The sequence below is a fragment of the Furipterus horrens genome, unplaced genomic scaffold (assembly GCF_987537825.1).
Source record: "Furipterus horrens unplaced genomic scaffold, mFurHor1.1.pri manual_scaffold_11, whole genome shotgun sequence".
NCBI lineage: Eukaryota > Metazoa > Chordata > Mammalia > Chiroptera > Furipteridae > Furipterus > Furipterus horrens.
The window spans coordinates 63,066,217-63,085,442 of NW_028327181.1; the positions used below are offsets into that span (position 1 = coordinate 63,066,217).

At 55.6% G+C, this 19,226-nt stretch overlaps 1 protein-coding gene across 1 annotated transcript in view; it reads left to right on the forward strand.

Annotated features, from left to right (window-relative positions):
• The window catches only part of RAB11FIP4 (RAB11 family interacting protein 4), a 96,573-nt gene extending 82,978 nt beyond the window's left edge, over nt 1–13,595 (forward strand). Inside the window, exons 4-15 of the mRNA XM_090291911.1 lie at nt 1,741–1,970; nt 4,134–4,328; nt 4,882–5,016; nt 5,306–5,341; nt 6,364–6,463; nt 6,736–6,839; nt 7,894–8,034; nt 10,001–10,082; nt 10,575–10,712; nt 10,789–10,947; nt 12,097–12,240; nt 13,349–13,595. Of these exons, the coding sequence (XP_090148037.1) occupies nt 1,741–1,970; nt 4,134–4,328; nt 4,882–5,016; nt 5,306–5,341; nt 6,364–6,463; nt 6,736–6,839; nt 7,894–8,034; nt 10,001–10,082; nt 10,575–10,712; nt 10,789–10,947; nt 12,097–12,240; nt 13,349–13,465 (1,581 nt within the window). The 3' untranslated portion in view covers nt 13,466–13,595. The remainder of the gene's footprint in view (nt 1–1,740; nt 1,971–4,133; nt 4,329–4,881; nt 5,017–5,305; nt 5,342–6,363; nt 6,464–6,735; nt 6,840–7,893; nt 8,035–10,000; nt 10,083–10,574; nt 10,713–10,788; nt 10,948–12,096; nt 12,241–13,348) is intronic.
• Nucleotides 13,596–19,226: the final 5,631 nt, after the last annotated feature.

A 19,226-nucleotide genomic window follows, 5' to 3' on the forward strand; every position in this document is an offset into this window, starting at 1 on the left:
ACGAAGCACACATTGCCCGTCCAGGAGCGCCAGCTCTCCTCGGAGGGCTGTTTCCCCCCTGCCCGCTTTCGCTTCGGGCATCCGCACACTAACTCAGAGCGTTTCCTGCTGGATGTAGGGAGTGGGCAGCACGTGGAAGCTGCCGCATTGTGTGGGTGCCTGGGCTTCGTAACTAGTGATATGTCCCCGTAATGTGTGCTCTCCTCATTGTCACCACGAGGTTTGAAAATCCATGAAGTGTGGGTTGCATCAGTGGTAAAGGGAACCAAGCATGTGGTCAGAGGCAGGTGGGACTTCCAAGGCAGGCCGGAGGACTTTTGGCAGGTGACTCTCTGAGCCTTGTTGTCCCCATTAGTAAAATGGGGATAAGAATCGCTGTCCTGAAGAGTTGTCACAACGCCCAAATGGGATAATATATCAGCTCTCAGCACTGTCTCCAGAACTTGGTGGCTGCTCGGTGAATGTTTGTTTCTCTTCGGATGCAGCTTTGGGCTTGCAGACCAGGAGTTTGCTTAGGGTACAAGATCTGATCACATCGGAGCCATGTGGGATTGGATTAGGGACATCTAGGTGGAAAAGGCTACGTGAACCCTAGGGGTGATTTTAATTACAGAGCCCCTGGGCCTCCAGTCAGGGGGGCCTGGCTGCCTGACGCCGACTTGATTGGTCCATCTGGTGCTCAGCTGGAGCTATGGCACCGGCAGGAGCCAAGCTCATTAATCACTGTCTCTTCTGAGCCCAGAATGTCTTGTGGGGGTAGACCCACATCTGGGTGGGCACAGCCGGGCCTGTCACTGGCCTCCTTCTTCACACATCCCTGATCCTGATCTTGTCTGAGACACTTGGAGGCTTTTCACCACCCTTGTTACTGTTACTCTTCTTGCAGTTTGGGGGCTGGAGGAAGCACTTTAATGGGGGGCCCTGCCAGCCCTAGCCAAGGAGCCCACTAAAGAACCCTGGGAATAGGTTCAGGTGATTTTTAACAAAAGATTCAGTGCCAGGCGGTATGCTAGGCCCTAGGGACCAGCCCAAAGCTCAGAACTGAGAGACCTGGTGTTCTCGCTCCCCTGCATCGCTGTGGCCCAGCCGGGGCAGAACCCCCTTCCCAGGTTGACATCATATCCTGTGGATGGGGTTTGGTCATTGAGGTCTTGCTGTGACACAGTGATCCTGTAAGATGTCATTGCCTCTCACAGTATGCACTGAGGTTCTGAGAGGCTATTAGATGTGCCCAGAGTCGTGGACAGTGGGCCTGTGTCATGCTGTGCACATGTCCCTGTACCGTGCTGCAGCCAGCTCTGCTAGGACAGGGTCATGGTTCTTGGGGGTCATTCATTGTGGCTATGCCCTGACCTCTATCACCAAGAAGCCTTCTCCCAAGATATTTGGCTTCCTGTGCAGACTTTGTAATGGGGACCCTGATGAGCTACCTGGGTGCCCTGAACATAGAGGTATCCTGGCTGTGGCCCTTCTCCATGAGTGGCTGTCCCTGGGGGTTGTGACTCGTCACTGGGCTCTCAGGAGGCAGGCAGCGTGAGAGGCCCAAGACGAATCACTTAGCAGGCATTCTCCTACGTGGGGTCTCAGGGTCCCTGTACTCTATTCCCCACTGTCATTAGCTGGGGTGCCTGGGCTTCATCATTAGTAATATGTCCTTGCCAATGCTCTTGCCATCTGATGACGAATGCTGAGCCCTAGGGAGCCAGTCTCACTCATTCTGTGTCCCTCTGTCTTTCCCAGGGCAGCGAGGTGCCAGGCCCCACCTTTGCTGATGGTGAGCTCCTCCCCAGGGAGCCCGTCTTCTTTCCTGAGGATGACGAGGAGGCTATGACACTGGCCCCACCCGAGGGACCCCCGGAGTTAGACATGGACAGCCCCATGGAGAGCACCCAGAGCCTGGAGGGGTCAGTCGGGAGTCCTGGCGAGGAGAAGGACGGGGGCCTCGGGGGCCTGTTCCTGCCAGAGGTCAAGTGAGTTGACGCGGTCTGGAACTCCCTGTGTGGCCCCTGTGCCCAGAGGTGCAGTTCTCAGAAGGGCTCTCCTGGAAGTAAACATGAGATGCACTCAGGGTTGGCATCACAGGCATAAGTCTCATGGGTGTGCTGAACAAAAAACACTTTTAAGTAACCTAAACGCTAACAGAAGGGCTAGCTCTGGGCTTTCTAGGCAGCCGTGCAGTCGGGTGTAACTGACTGATGATACGGGATATACTATCTCAGTTAGATTTTAACACATTGCGTACAGGGGGCGAGAAGTCTCGTCATTTCTAAAAGGCATTTAAATACCCAGGTACACAACGTGTTAAAAGGCAGGTTACAAAGATGTCAATGAGGTATGATCTTAGTTTTGTGTAATATATATATATATATATATATATATATATATATATATATATGCCTAGGAAAAATAATTCCAGAAAATTAGCAGTGCTTTCAGGGTGGTGGGATTGATCTACTGTGCTATATAGACTATATTTTATTTATTGCTTATGTGTTCTCATAATCAGAAATGTTATTTAAAAACAATATTAGGGTCTAGTGACTTCCCAATGGGGCAGTGCCGTCTTTTAGTTAGTGTTGGCAGAGGGAGCCCCTCCTTCCAGCCTTCACTCTCTCTCTGGAGGGGTGATACAGCATTTGTGGGGTGGTGGGCGGCAGCCACTGTCACCACTGAGGGGGCCCTGACAACTGGGAGTCGGCAGCCCACATATCAGGAGAAGGAAAATGGACAGAGCTGACCCAGGGATTTGGATAGGCAGGGGAGGGGTTCCCATAGCGATTGAACCATATGAAACGGTCCATTTTTAATAATTTTCAACTTTTCCAAAAAGGCCATTTCATATGGTTCACCCTAATATATTTTCTCAGGGCAGGAGTTCTCAAATGCGGGGGCCCTGTGGAGTTTTCATCCACACGCTTCCTGGGAGAGGCCCATCAGCTGTGCCTGTGACCAACCAGCCAAAGCACAGGTGGTCACCGACTACAGACCTGTTGGCTAATCATTTGCCACTTCATTGTTCCCAGTGATTTCTGGGACCTTCAGTCACCAGGAGGCAGCCAGCAGCAAGTGCCAAGAGTTTTAGTAAAATTTAAGGGAGAAAGAAGTGAGCAAGCTGAGGTGCTAAGGAACCTGATGGCAGACAGATAATAAATACAGTTGGGTGGAAGTACTGGGAGCCTTGATTCATAGCCCCCTGGCATTAACACTGTGATTCTTAGATAGAACCTGGGGTTCCTCAGAGGCCCAGTTTGAGACTCACTGCCTTAGCCCATTATGCACTGTTTTCAGGCTTAGGAGGTTGGAGAAGCTTAACCTACAAGTAATTACTTGCCTAATGGCTAATGGGAAGGTCTGTCTCGGCAGGTGACGAGTTGTACTTCTCCCTGTTCTTAGGTCACAGACTGGGCTCAGCCAGCTCTGACACTGTCACAGGCCCCACGTGGCTCAGGTGTGAAGAGGCGCGGGGCCTCTGGCCCGTGTTCTGTGGGGTTGGGCTTCTCTGGACTAGAGGTCCCCTCTATAAACCAGGAGAAGCATCTCACCTGGTAGCTCATGGTTATTTATTTTTAAACTTCATTTTATTATTAAAGAAGTACAAGCCAATGAAATAGAACTTGAAAAAGTTGGGAAAGTGAGAATGGAGGGGAACTAAGTAACTATTCACAGTCCCACCACCAAAGCCAAGCTCTGTTACCACTTAAATATTTTTATTTCCAACTTTTCCTTATTCTGTATAGACCTTTATCATGCTCAGTCTTTCTGTATCTAGAATTTTATATCCAACTTTAATATCTAATATTGATTTTTCCACATCTTTGCCAATATTTTATAAGCCTTTCCACAATAATTTGATAGCCCGTAATTTAATAACTTCATAAGTATAAGTTAGCTGGAGGTGAGCCAGCAGTTTCTAAGCAGTGTTTACTGCTCTAGAGGAGCAATGGTTTGAATATCCCTTGGGCAGAAACAGTTTCTATGGTGAGGCAGTTCCCTTACAACAAGGTCCCAGAAGTGTACTCATCAGGCGTGAACATAACCAGGCATCTGTAGTACTGGTCCACCTCCTGGCAGGCCCGGCGGTTTCCGCGCCCCAAGCTGTGGCCTTGCTGATGGCAGCCCTTCTCTCGCACTAGGTCCCTGGGCCACACTCCATCCATGGCGACATCAGACCTCTCCACACACTCCACCACCTCGCTCATCAGCAATGAGGAACAGTTTGAAGACTACGGAGAGGGGGATGATGTGGACTGTGCCCCCAGCAGCCCCTGCCCTGATGACGAGACTAGGACCAACGTCTACTCGGACCTGGGGTCATCAGTGTCTTCCAGGTGGCCACTTGGTCTGAAAAGGTGTTTGGGGTCCAGGAAAAGTGTCAGAACCAACCCAGCCTCACCCTCGGGCGGTTTAGTGGGCAGAGTCCTGAGCTACAAAGGTTCTGCTCCTGGGGTTTGGGGTGCTGCATTTCCCCCGATTGGGGGTCTGGAATTCCTCTTCCCTCCTCCCATCTTGGGGAAGAAATAGAATTAACCAATCTGGGAGGCTGCAGACGTGGGGGGTCTTCGTTGTCTTGTTTTCTAGACCCTCAGGTTGAAAGGTTCTTCTAGGTGGCATCCTTATACCTCCCCACACACCCGAGTCATCACTTACTCTGACACTAGCTCTCAGCTGCTTATCTGTGAAATGGGCACAACTCATTGGCTACTTCTCTTTGAGAGTTTTGGAGGAGGGGAGATCTGGTGCTTTCCTTTTGCTTCCCACCCCCAACCACACACACCCGAAGTCCCCAGGTATCAGGGAAGCCAGCAACGTTAGCTTGGCAGGATGGTGTGGGCCCCAGCCTGATGGCAGTTAAGAAGGGTTGTCTTCTCTCCCGTGAATCAGTGCGGGGCAGACACCTAGGAAAACGCGGCACGCGTACAACAGCGAGTTGCTGGATGTCTACTGCTCTCAGTGCTGCAAGAAAATCAACCTGCTGAATGATTTGGAAGCCCGGCTAAAAAACCTGAAGGCCAACAGGTGAGGCTCCCAGCCCAGCGTAGGGTGGGGGCCAGGGCGAGGGGCCACAAGAGGAAGCAGCAGGCAAGAGGGCCCCACGCTGTCCTGGCAGGTGAGGGCCATCTCAGAATGGGGTTGCTCCTTGGGGCCTGTGTGTTTCTGCAACAGGAGAATCAGGGTGCCATCCCTCTGGTGGGCTAGAAAAAGGCTTGCCCTGTGCTTTGATATCTCGCAGCCAGGGCAGAGTAAGGCATAGTTTGGAGCCTCACTGTTCAGTGACCACTTCCCCCATCTTTCTCTTTCTCTCTAGCCCCAATCGGAAGATCTCTAGCACGGCCTTTGGACGGTAAGCCACCTCCAGAGAGGACATGTTGACTGCTGTCCCTTTGAACTGCCCCTGCTGCCAGGGCGGCCAGCTCCATGCCAGTAGCCCAGACCCAGGCAGTGCCCTGCACCCTGTGTGTGGCTCAGTGAGCCAAGTGGAACGCGGTGTGCCGGGCAGGGCCAGCAGAGCAGCCAGAGGAGATGTACTCTTAAAAAAGAAGGGCCAGCCTCCTCACTGTCCCCACCCCTTGTCCCTTGTGGTAGCAGTCAGCGTCTCCAAACCCTCAGCTCCCTCACCCTCAGGCAGGCGCATGGGGGCCCCGAGAGACACAGCCCCTCCCCCCCCCCCCCCGGTGCCCTGGGGCTGGCAGTGGCACCAACAGAGACCCCAGGCCCCCACTGGCAGAGGTAGGGGCACAGTGGCCTTCTTCCACGTTAAATCCTGCAGAGCTGGCTCCCAGGGGCTGGCCCAACATGCTCTGCTTCTCCTACAGGCTGGCCCCGGGTCTGCTCTCAGGGCCCTGGGAGCTGCCATTGAGCACCAGCACCCAGCAGCCCACTGCCAGTACAGGCTGGGTGGTCTGCCTCCCTTTGCCCTCCCCCAGGGTCCCCAGAGAAGTAGCAGGAGCACTGAGTCTTACTTCCCGGTGGCCTGCAGGGGCCCAGACTTTCTGCTGGGACTGTGGAGCCAGGCTGCCTTCACGAGGGGTGGGGTGGGGGGGGTTTCCAGTTGGAAGGGGTGGGGGCTTATCCACCAGCTCAGTCACTTGGTAGCTACTGCGTGGAAAGGGTTCTGAAGCAGCAGGAAAGAGCTCTGATGGACTGGCCGTGTCTGCCGGGGGTTCCAAGGGGCATAGCAGCCCGTCTGCCATCCTCTGAGCTAGAGGATCTCATGAGTTCAGAGGTCAGACAACTCTTCTCCCTGGCTGGGAGAGGGCAGACTCCCTAGAGTGGGTTCTAGGGGCTCGCCAGGCCATGGCCTGAGTCTGGACCCCAGTCTCCAGAGGGCTCTGCAGCCTGATGTGCCTCCTTGCACCCTCACAGGCAGCTCATGCACAGCAGCAACTTCAGCAGCAGCAACGGCAGCACTGAGGACCTGTTCCGGGACAGCATTGACTCCTGTGACAATGACATCACGGAGAAGGTGGGCCCTGCACAGAGGAGGGACTTCATGTATGCACGCTCCCTGTGGGTAGCAGGGAGCACGCCAGGATGCTTTCTGGGGACTTGGGAGACTGCGTCCCTGCCCAGCATCACACGGGCACACCCATCCCCACCTCCATCCTCACTCCACCAAGTATGACTGTGCTCTCCACAGAGTCAGCTGGAGGGCTTGCCCATCCATCCCATGGTTTCTAGGTTCTCAGTCCTGATTTTATCCACCCTCACCTCTGCCTCCTCCACCCCCCATTGCAGGTGAGCTTCCTGGAAAAAAAGGTGACAGAACTGGAGAATGACAGCCTTACCAACGGGGACCTGAAGAGCAAGCTGAAGCAGGAGAACACCCAGCTGGTGCACAGGTCAGGGGCCATCGCCCTGGCTTTGGGGTTGTTGGCTGTGACTCTGGGGAACAGAGAGTTGTCCCTGTTGCAGAGGCCCCTAAGAGAAGCTAGGGGAGGTAACCTGCATGTCCAGCTCTGAGGGTCTGTGACACACCAGCCCCCTGCTATATGGCTCTGCATATGCAGAGTACCCAGGAGGACAGGTCTTTGGGGGCAGGGAGATAGGTGGGAGCCTGACCTTGACCCCTAGGGCTGCAGCCCCAGGTCTTGTTGAAGGCAGGAGTTGGGATCCACTCTCCTGTAGTGATGAGAGCCTGACCTCCCATGCTGGGGACAGGCTCTGCAGAGGGAGAGGCTGGTGTCAGCTGGGGGCCACACCTGCTGCTGGTGGGAAAAGTCCCAGCATTGCTGCCCCCTCCTCCCACTGGAGGCCTACTGAACACGGTATCCCCAGTGCTGACCGTAAGGCATCAGTGCATATAGCGTTCAGTGGTCCCCATGCGATAGCCTGAGACTTGTTGCCCTGTGCAGAGGTCAGCCGCATGGAGGGACTCTTGCCAGTGAAATGTGTCCCATGTTGATGTACCTCCAAGGCCACCAGTAATGGGGTTTAAGAGCCATAGAGGAGCCTGGCCCTTTCCCAGGTCAGGTATGCTCAGAGCCACTAGCCAGAGTCAAGGTGCCCAAAAGTTAAATTGTTCACTAAAGAGGTACTGGCTAGGAAGGGAGAGACCAAAAAGGAGGTGAGACCTGAGGGCTGTCACCATCCTTGTGCCTGGCCCAGGAGCTCCACCTTCTCAGGCACAGCCTCGCTCCCCTTGGATCCACGGCCAGGCCTGCCCCTCTGTGGCATGCACGGCTGTCACACCTGTCCTCAGGGGCCGTGCTGCCCCTGACTCATCTGTCAGCAAAGCTGCCAGCCCCCAGGCCTGACAAACACATCGCCACCTCCCACAGTATGGGAGTTAATGACTCGGGGTCCAGGGCTCCCCCTGATTCCAGCCTGGGCTGGGGTGAGAGAACACAGGCCATGAGAACGTGCCCTGGACTGGAGTCCATGCCCCGTCCTCAGGGTGCACGAGCTGGAGGAGATGGTGAAGGACCAGGAGGCCACGGCTGAGCAAGCCCTGGAGGAGGAGACGCGGCGCCACCGTGAGGCCTACGGCAAGCTGGAGAAGGAGAAGGGCACCGAGATCGAGCTGCTCCACGCCAGGTGGGCCCGTGGGAGCGCCCGGTGGGGGGACCTGTCCTTTCTGCTAGCCTTCTGTCTTGGACATGCCCATGTGCCCTGGGATAGCCCCGTGGGGCAGGTGCTGCTGTCTCCATTGTATAGATGGAAAACTGAGCCAGAGGCCAAGCCCTGTGTCCTAACAATTCTAGTTGTGATACCTGAACACTGGACACGTTCTCTAGGAAGTATGTAAAAGAATGTTCACAGTAGCATTGTTCATATCAGGTAAAACTGGAAACAACACGCATGTCTGTCAACAAGAGAATGGGTAAAGCCCCCCTAGACCAGTGGCATTGCCCTGATTCCTGAGCTGGGACTCGTGTCCGGGCTTGGAGCTCCCCCTGCTGTCAGACTCTTTACTGACCCTAGGCCCCGTGGGCCAAGGGAACTGGAACAGCTGGGCCATTTAAGGGCACCTGGGGCTCTGGTATAGATGTTAGAACCCAAGGCAGCCAGAAAGGGGAGTGCTGACCTGAGATTCTGGGGTGGTCACCCACCAGTTCCATGAGCTTGGCATACTGTGTCCCTCCCCTGGCCTCAGTTTCCCCACCTGTCATTCCTTCCTGTCTGCCCCATAGTGATTGTGAGGGTGCTGAGCTGATGCACATCAGACAGGGGAGGGCTGTGACGATGCCCCAAGGCTGCCTTCACCAGGGACGTGGGCCCTGGCAGAGGGGACAGCTATCCCCGCACTCCTCAGCCCCGCTCGGGCCCCAGGTCTGAGCGTAGCCTTGGTGCCTGCTAGGTCCACCCGGGGGTGGAGGGTGGGCTGGGAGGTGGGACCAAAGGGAACTTGTGCACTTGGTGCCCCTCTGCACTTCAGTCAGGAGACCCCCCTAACTCCCCTGTGCCCGAGACCCCCTTTGTTAACTTCACTGACCAGGGGTTCATTTATGTTTTCACTCATGTTCTAGAAGCTGGTGTGTGCATCTGTTTCTGAAGGCTGATACCTCATTAAGCATCATTGTTCTCTGTTTGTGACAGCTGGCCAGGTTGGCTGGCCTGACAGAGGTGTCTGGAAACAGGTGGGGGAGGTAGACAGTGAGTGTGGGCCAAAGGCCAAAGTTCAGAAAGTGAGCCCTCTTGGGAACTGTCCTAACCCCTGCCCCCCACAAAACTCCAGTGGGCATTGTTCACGTAGGACAAGCAGGCGGTGTTCCCAGAGCCATGCAACGCGCTTTGTTCCTTATATCCTCCAGGTTCCCCATGCGGTGGCCTCACCAGAGCACATGTCTCAATTCCTCTCTGGGGGCCTCTCCTGGGGAGCCCTGGGGGCCTCGGAGGCAACGGGAAGGGGAAGGAGCGCGCTGCAGGTGTCGGTGTCAGAAATGACCCTGCACAGTCCTGGTGCCACTGACGTCCCAACTCATCTGCCCCTCTTCTCAGGGTATTTAAAACCTACCTGGGCACTGGGGCTGCCTTTTCAGGGCTCATAGTTGGATGTCCCTGGTGAATGCAAACGTAGAGCATGATGACTGTTGGAACCAACTGCATGGGCGTCAGAGGCAGCTGCAGTGGCACTCAGAGGGGAGAGCCCCAGGTGGGATGCCGGCAAGAGAATGGAAAACAAGATAGTCGTTGCTGCAAGTGCAGGTTCCAGCGGGAGCGCCCTGTCGCAAACAACCACAGGGGGACTTTCTCTCCTGCAGGGGAAGAACACGCCCTTCTTTTGGTGCAGGCTGTAAGGGTGCATGCAAAAAGAAGCTGTGTTCTTATTCACACACGAGTGTTTCCTTTTATCAAGAAAAATAACAATGATAATTCAGCGTCTTTACCCTTTTGCCTTGGATGACAGGAAGCTCAAAGCTGTGTTATATCATTTGGAATTACTTACATTTTCTCCTGCTTTCTGGTATCTTTCCTCCTCCAGGGAGCAGAGGATCGCTACAGATCATCCAATTGTAAGCTGACCTCCGTTTTTGACGCTTTTGTCTTCCCCTTGCTCCAGGGTGCAGCAACTGGAGGAGGAAAACACCGAGCTCAGAACAACTGTGACGCGGCTCAAGTCGCAAACCGAGAAGCTGGATGAGGTGAGCAGCCGGCCCAGGTGCCTCTCAGCCTCGGGTCTTGAGCTGCGTCTATTTGGGGCAGGGTTGGCCCCAGAGGCTGTTAGTTTCTAGTTTCTGAAATTATAATAAAATTGCCCTAGAAAAAAAAGGCAACAAAATATGAATAATAATTTCTTTCTATATTTTTGGTTTTCCAAGTTTTCTATAGTGAATATATTTTCTTAAATAATGGGGGAAATTAAAAAAAGAGAAAAACGTTGGCTTCTGTTTGGGCTGCCACCTTCTAGCCAAGTCACACCTGGAGGACTCCAGAGGCCTGAGATTTTTCTAGCTGTGTTTCTAGAATCCCAGGGAATCTGGACGTTTCTTTAAGCAGTGACTCAAGGGCTCTGCCAAGGGGGCGGGGCTGGCCTGATGGCCCGTTTGTTGTGGGGGCTGACACAGACCTTCAGGGAGTTCCTGGGGCACAGCGAGCCCCTCCGGAAACTGCTGACCTGGTCTTCCTGGCTCCAGGAGCGGCAGCGCATGTCGGACCGGCTGGAGGACACCAGCCTGCGGCTCAAGGATGAGATGGACCTGTACAAGCGCATGATGGACAAGCTGCGGCAGAACCGCCTCGAGTTCCAAAAGGAGCGGGAGGCAACGCAGGAGGTGGGTCCCAGGCCGGAGGGTTCCAGCATTCCCTCCTGTGGCCCTGCTCCAGCCAACCAGCCTCTCTTCCATGCAGCTCATCGAGGACTTGCGGAAGGAGCTGGAGCACCTGCAGATGTACAAGCTGGACTGCGAGCGGCCAGGCAGGGGCCGCAGCTCATCCTCCAGCCTGGGCGAGTTCAATGCCAGGGCCCGCGAAGTGGAGCTGGAGCACGAGATCAAGCGGCTCAAGCAGGTGGGCCCTAGGAGCCTCTGGCGTGATCAGCTGTCTGAGTCCCCGTGGGTGGGTTTCCCGTGAGGGGCCGAGAGCTGTAGCCCTGGCCCCCCAATGTGCTGCTGTCCACTCCACTGAACCACATGCTTGTCAGGGCTGCTTGCCCTCATCACACGGCCCAGGCATGGCTGCTTACTTCTAGACTATGGCTGATGGAGATTTCTAGGTCGGTCTTTGGCATCCATAAAAAGAAACTGAAACCACTCTTCTGCCCTGGGCATGTGGGGTGGAGAATGAGACTCTACCGAGCCTAAAATTAGTGCCTCCCTGTGTTGGGGTCTCCCAGCCAACCGTGAGCCCAAGGTTCCATTTCAAATGGCTCCTGGGAGCACTCCTATAATTGGAGACCAGCCAGGGGTAGGGAAGTGGGGTCAGGAGGAACAGTAACCAAGTGAAGGAGTGATGGTTACTGAAGCCCATGCTTAGCCCAGCCCTGGGGGCGGGAGACTGCTGTGTAAATTACACCCCTGAACTGGCTCCAGCAAGGCGGAGATGCTGGTGTTCACCTTCCCACAGCAATCCTAAAACACAGCCCTTCTCCTCATCCACCAGGGGGAGTCCAAGGCCCCAGGTGTGAGCCCTGAGGAGCCTTTAGGCAAAGGCTAAAACATGGGGCTGGTAAACAGGGTCTGGGCAGGGCACCGTGACCGCCTGCTGGGGAGTGAGGATGCACTGGAAAGAGCTCTCACAGGCAGGAGGAGCCAGGGAGATGAGCTGCCTGCTAGCCCAGAGACCCCAAAGCATCGCTTTTTCTCACTAAGGGGATTGTTGGAGGAGCCTCTGGGTGGGCAGCATCCCCACACAGGGCCTCAGGGCGTCCACCTCTGGCTCACCCACCCTCAGGGACGAAGGTAGCCAGAAACCATGCTTCTGCCTGGAAACTTGTCTCCCCCAAGCAGAACTGACTTCTAAGAACCCCGTGACCTGCCAGGACCCAGCCCTGCCCCTCCCCACTCCTGGCAGAGGCCACACCATTCATGGGTGACCTGACATGACACACACCTGAGGGGACGGTACTGGTGGGAGTCAGGAGACAGTGGATGCAGACAAGTGGGTTCCCATGGGTTCTGAATGTTTCTGGGAGCTGATAGTGCTCTGTCCTACTCATAGGAGAATCATAAGCTGCGCGATCAGAATGATGACTTGAATGGACAGATCTTGAGCCTCAGCCTCTACGAAGCAAAGAACCTCTTTGCCACCCAGACCAAAGCCCAGTCTCTGGCTGCGGAAATAGACACAGCCTCACGCGATGAGGTAACGTGGCCATTTGCTCTTGCTCTCCCTTTGGGGCCTGACCCGTCCCCACCTGCCACGACATTGAGCCCCAGTCTTCCCAGAGCAGGGAAAGCAGACCCAGGCCTGGCCCCCAAGAGTCCCTATCTGCCTCCACCCTGAGTGACAGGGCAGGGCTGTGCAGGGAATTAAGTCCACTCTGATTTCCTGCATGTGGTGGGAGGAGCTCAGGTGTGGGAGCAGGGTGGAGTTTGAGTTTTAGCTCAGCCAGAAATGTGCAGAAATGGCCAGTTGATTTCATTAACACGTAGTCCAGGGGAGCCTGTAACTCCCCACCTCCCAGCCGAGGGGGGGGCGGGCACTAGCATTTCTTGAGCACCCGCTGGCAGTATAGCTTCACTTCATCTCACAGCTCAGAGGCTGTCTGAACAGACTGGGAGATCCGGACAGAGGGTCACGGAGCCTGTGGAGGGAGAGGGACTCAGGCTTCTAGCACCAAAGCTCCCTGTTTCTGCCCCACTGGGGTATGGTTATAAAAGTTCAGGCCTCCAAAATACTCCAGTTACATTTTAACATGAATCTAAGACAGTCACTGAACCCCTCACCCTGTGCTTGGGACACAGAGCTGAGCTGACCCCTGGGCTCTAGTTGCTCCCAGGGTAGCCAGGAACAGATGCAGCATTTCAGTGACATCCTAAAGGACTGGCCAGGAGTTGACCTGGAGAGGGGCAATGGCCCGGCCAGTGGGGGTAAGGGGCCATTCCAGGCAGAGGAGACAGCCCGACAAGTCTTAGGGCCCTGGGACTATAGATGTCGGTCTTGATTATAAATGCCTTTGGCTGATGTTCTCCACTTTTACCAAAAACTTATGTACTTGGGCCCCTTTACAGACCAGTTAAATCAGTATGTTTGGGGGTGAGGCTGGCCGTCTGCGTAGTTCTTACTCCTCAGGTGTGAGCTGAGCCGGGCTGTAGACATGCGTCCCGGTATCTGAGTGCTGAGGCTGGTCTTGGGGCTGCCTTGCCCGGGGTCTCCTGAGCTCTGACTTCTGGCAGTGGCTCCCTGTGAGCCGGGGCATCTGGGCTTCCCACCCAGTTCCGCCTCTGACCACCTCTCCTATTATCATCAGCTCATGGAAGCCCTCAAGGAGCAGGAGGAGATCAACTTCCGGCTGCGACAATACATGGACAAGATCATCCTCGCCATCCTGGACCACAACCCCTCCATCCTCGAGATCAAACACTGAGACAGGGGGACTGGCTGGAGAGTGGCCTCAGGGTCCCAGGACCCCAGGACCAAAGGACAGGCCCTCCCTGAGGGCATGGCCCCGGCCGGGCCTCACGCATGCCCCATAAATGTCTCTGGCCACCGTGTAATGTGTTCTGGTGTGGATGTGGGGAGGCCATGCACACAGCAAGGAGCTGGCGTGGGGCCATGGCTGGGGGTGACATCTGTGCCATTAGCTGTTCATGCACTTTGTGGTCCCTTTGCAGGGGCAGAGGGTCCTGGAGGTTGCAGGGGACAAGGTCTGCGATCAGGTGTCACTGTAATAACAAGAACTGGAAGCTTGTGTTTCAGATACTGGATGAAATGATTCTACCTCTGGGGATGAGGACTGAGGAATACTCTAAGGGAACAGGCTCTGTTTTACCACCTTATTCCCCCAGGAAGAGGAGCAACATTAGGATCTTTTCCAGGAGTTGGAATGCCCAATGGCTGTGTGCTCGCCAGCCTCCTGCGCCACCCCTGAGGTGCAGGTGCTCGAGCTCCGCAGCGCGGGGAGGGGCTCCGGAGGGAGATGAGCTGGGGGCAGCCCGCCCCAGCACCCTCCCTGGCCGGCAGCCCTGTGGTGCTTGAGCACCGTGTGTCGGAAGGGCTGAGGCTTGCAAGGAGCCATCTTCGTTCTGGGAGTTCTCGGCATTTTTAGGGTGCCCCGTGCACTTGCCCACCCTGCTTACCTACCTCTCCCTTTCTGGTTTTGCTCTGCTTATAAGACAATGAGAAATAAGCGGCATTCACTTGGCTGTAAGGTGAAAGGATTAGAAGGAAGGAGAAGGAGGCTGAGGGAGGGGAGTGTTTAAGGTAGGTGTTGGCCTCGGGCAACCAAAGACACTATTTTCAGGGAGGAGCACCCTCACCTGCCCATCAGTGTCCTTAAAATGCAGCCGGGATGGACCATCTCGCTGAGTCCGCGGCTGGGGGTGGGCCTTGCTCACCTGTGCCCACTCTGCACAGCCTGGTGACAGCAGGCCTCGGGTTTGCAGGTTCGGAGCCGGGCTCTGGGCTGGGCAGGGCTGGTGGGGGACACAGCTGGGGGAGTTTCAGGGAAAGTTCGTCTTCCATTCCCACACTCGCGAGTTCACGCTCTGGGTTGTTAATGCGGCTTTTTGTACCAGACAGCTGGGAGTAGGTACGGAACTGTCCTTTGAGTTTTTCCAGTGTTTCTTGATTTTATATGGCTAATGCGTTTCCTCAATCCAAATATACATAAACATGTATGGTCTATGTATTTCCCCCTGCAGTTTGCTTTTATTAGCACTTTTAGGGTCAAGGGGGACATTTGGGCATGTTGGGGAGGGAATAGAGAGGACTGCACAGAGAAGACACGACAGCAGGGGTGGAGAGGGTACCTGGGGACGTGGGTGTGTCCCCTGCTCACAAAGGCAGGGCTGTGGCCAAGACCGACCTTTCTTCCATACCAGTCACCTTTTGCTTCTGTTGGATTTTGTGGCTTCTTTTTGGGCATATGTACGTGATTTGTTTTTATGCTGCATAATGGGACTGCCCCATTTTGATCCAGGAGTTTGGGGCTACCCGCACCAGGGAGACGAGGGCAGAGGTCAAGTCTTCTGGGAGTTTCTTAAGCCCTTATGACACTGTCTCCCTAGGCTCCCCTGAGGGTCTGGTAAGTGGCAGAGGCAAGAAGGCAGAAGGAGTGGGGCTCTAGAATTTGCCAACAGGGAGGCGTGGCCACAAGTTGAAGGGAAGGAGAGAACACTTGGGCCTGGCTTTGGTCTGGGTCCCCGTCCTGGTGTGTGAGGGGCCTGCCCCAGAGACGAGCATTTTATGTGTAAAACTTGACATGCTCTTTAGCAGCATTGATGTGGAATTCCCGAGAAGGCCGCAGAGAGGCACGGGTTGCATATATGGGAAGGGATTCCTGCCTTGGGGCAAGGAGCTGTAAGAGCTGTCAGCCCACCGCCATCTGCTGCCTCCTCCCTGAAGGGGGCACCCCAGGAACCTCCCTGAAGAAACCCCAGTTCAAAAGGCCCCTCGGGGCCTGGTGCAGTGCTTGGGGTCTCTGGAAGAGGGTAGACTTGACAGTGAGATGGAATTCCACGTAACACACACCTAAAGTTAAATCCAGCCTTCTGACTTCACCCAGAACACCTTGCATAAAACAGTCTGTCAAATTGGCTTTTTAAGATCCCACTTTTAAAAAATAGTCGTCTGTGCCTGAAAGCCAGCCTGCGGAGGGAGGGCAGATGCCGCCGGGGTCCCGCCCTCCAGTCCCTGGGCAGGCTCCAGAGCTGTGCTAACTGGGTACTGGGGGCAGACCCTGCCTCTGCTGTGTTCTCTCCTCCCTCACTTGTCCTCGTCCTCAGGTGGCAGTGCTGCCCTCCTCGCGCGGCACCGGGGCTGTTAGCGAGTCTATAAGATGCCCAGTGAAATTTGAATTTCAGGTAAACGACAAATAATTTTTAGTAGGCGTGTGTTCCAGGCAATACGTGGCACGTATTTGAAATGGAGAGATTTTTGAAATCCTGATACCTGGGCCAGATCCCCAGAGGTTCTGATTTCATTGGTGTGGGCGGAGCCCGGGCATCAGAAGGATTCAAGATTTCCCCAGGCGATTGTAACTTATAATTTAACTGGATGTCCTGTGTGAGTTTTTTTCCCCCCAATCCAAGTAGGGGTTGGTGCTACCTTATCTGAAGTATAGAGTGCTGGGAGGGGCTTCTGAGGCAGATTCACACTCTATAGACATTGGACTGTCCTTGCATTAAAGTCAAAGCCAAACAAAATTCAATGAACCAGCAAGTTACTTTTATGTACAGTATCTAACAGAAAAGGAAGCACTTTCTGGTTTAGCTAAGCCCTGTTCTATGGGAAAGTATAAGACAAAGTTCTAGTAAAAAAGAATTTCTTAACTTTGAATTGGTCAACTTTAGACAAGGCATTTTATTTTCAATGTGTTGGATTCTTTGCAGCTTGTTAGAGGGAAATTCCTTTAACTTGCCTTTATTTCTGATCTATTAAAAACACAAAGCTCGAGAACTTTGCAAAGCACTTAGACCTGAAATAGTGGTTCTCAGCGCTGCTTGTGCATTGGAATCAACTGGGGAGGATTTAGAAATTCTGTTGACTGGCGTGGCAACCCCCTCCCCCCAGATTGGGATTTGATTGCATGGGTGTGGTCCAGGCATCTAGAGGTTTGAAGGGCTCCCCAGGTGATGCCACGGTGCAGCTTGGCGGAGGCCCTGGCCTGCAAGGCTGCCGGCCAGAGGTAGAGAACACGGCAGTGGGAGTGGCTGCCGGCGCGTCCGTCTAGGAGCTGGAGGACAGCGGCTTTTCCTGATGGGACAGCAGATAGTAGGAGGTTAGTACATCCCTTGCCCCCAGGACAGCAGGCCAGATGCCTTCAGGAGCCAGCGGATCCAGCTGTTGTCCCCAGGCCGGGGGTCCGCGGTTCTGAGTGAGCAGGCCTGCCTGGTGCCCACGCACACAGCAGGGGGTACATTCTGGGATGCAGCAGTGGGAGCAGAACAGAGTGGGGTGGGGCGTGACCAGCAGCCTCAGAAACAGTCACCTGTTCCCCAGCTGAGCCCAGGGGGACACTGGCTTGGTGGGTGCATGAGGGCACCCCAGCGCCTCCCCTGTTAGCAGCCAAGCCAATGCCCAGCCCACAGCCAGGAGGCTCCAGGCGCCACTACACTGGTGGTTGGATTCCTGGCCCATCGGGGCCTGGTAGTTGGGACAGCGCAGTGTGGGCTCTCCCGTTGCCACGAGCGACTTAGTCACCGACAAAGGCCTGCAGGGGCAAGTGGGGCCTGTGAATCAGGGGGAGATTAGCCCTCTTTCTGTGCTCTCTGGGTATGCGAGTTTAACGCATTAGCAAATTCAAACCTAAAAGCTAATTTTAGGTGTCATTGGAACAGGGGACATTTTGGATGGTCACCATGCCAAGGAAATGACTTTGTTGTCCTGGCAGATCTACTGCAGTGTCCCTTTTAAAGGGCTAAGGTGGACTTTAGATTGAGGAGAGGGGCCACTCAGTGCTGCCACCCTCCCAGCCTTTCTTGCTGTGGGACCAGGGCAGCCCCTCCAGGACAGAGGCTGGTGAGCCTGAGGCTTGCCTGCTGAGGGGCCTCAAGCTGTGGGGCCACGCCCTCCCCAGTCACTGGGAACAAGTCCCTTCCCTTCGCTGAGCCTAGGGACCCCCGGGCCCTGCCCTCCTGCTCTGGCTGAGTGCATGGGAGAAAGGGCAGGGAGCAGGAGAGGCCGGCCCAGCTGTGTGGCGGGGCAGCTCCGAGGCTCTGCCGCCCACCCGGGAAGGGAGACTGCTTCCTAGGAAGGTTTGTTTCTAAAAGCGCAGACCCTTTTCCTGCTCCGACCTTGTGCTTCTCTTTCCATTGTGACTAACGGAGGGATGCTTGCCCTGAGCCAGCTGCCAGGCTGGGAGTGTGGCATCTCAGGGCCACCCCTGCAGGGCCTGAGTGCTGTGTCCCAGGAGCCTATGCCTCCTGCCGGGACCCCCTGCCCTGCTGCCCTGCACAGGCTGTTTTGTCTGCATGGTTTGGGGTCGTCGTCCTTGTGCCTTTTTGATCCCTGTCACCACTGTACAGGATTTTCCACGCTACCACTGCCCCTTTTCTACATCCTCCCGTCGACCCTCGCCCTTCCTGAGCCCTGTAGACGTGTACATAGTGTTCCATGCGGTGTCCACGTGCCTCGTCACTTGCCACATCCAGTCCGCCCCCCGCCAGGTCTCCCGGCACGCTCACCCGCGAGGATCAGGCTCCTCTGCCCCGCGCGCACTCAGCCTTGCACGCGTGGGCACTTCATACAGAATCTCTCATCATGGTCTTAGGCTTGGGGGACTTGGACCCCCTTTGTCCCTCAGCCAGCCAGCCACTAGTTTAGAAGCCTGCACACTAGAAAAGGGGGGCTTCTCCCACAAACCTTTCCCTGTGTTGGCGTCAACACTTACAGAAAGCAACCTGGGGCTTCAGCCCAGCGGGGGCGTTAGGGGTCTGCAGCAGCTCCGTGGGCCCCTTGGAGGATGCACCCCGGGCCCCAGGGAAGCATCCCCTGTTGGGCTCCCAGCACTCGGCATTGGGCCTAGGTTCAGGCCGCTGCCTGCCATCCGGTATCTGGAACAGCTTCGGACAAGGGGCAGAAGGAAGAGGCCTCTTGCTGCTGCCCCCCTCTGCCCTGAGCAGCTGCCAAGCTCTTCCTGGTCTGCTGAAGGTGCTCAGACCCGGGTGCCATTAACTACCCCTCGGCTGTCGGGACCGCCGGCAGATGTGCTGCGGTGGGTGGCTCGCAGCCTGCTGGCCCCTCCGTCCTGCTCCTACTGTTCCCTTGGCTGGTTCTGCTGGGGGCCCGAATGGGGTAAATGGACTGTGGTCTCATGCCCAGAGGTTGGTTAGGTGGCGTTGACTGACTGGGGTTCCACCTGCATCTTTTGCCCCAGGGCCGTCCACCCGGAAGCAGGTTAGCTTTCGGGCTCTGGTGAGACCTCCGGCCACAGGCCCCAGGGTGGGGAGGGTGCGGTGAGGCCCCAAGGCCGAGTCCTGGGGTCCTGAGCTCTGCCTGCAGCCTGCTTCTAGCCAAAAAGGAGCTGGCTCTCAGGGTGGGCTCCTTCGGGAACTCATGTACAGACCGAGGTGTAAATAAACAGTTTGCTTTTCTTGCCTGACTTGGTGCGTTTCTGTGGTGGGGAAGGGAGGGTGGAAGAGGTGTGGCCTCCCCAGTGTGCCAGGGTGGCTGGCGCTGTCCTCCAG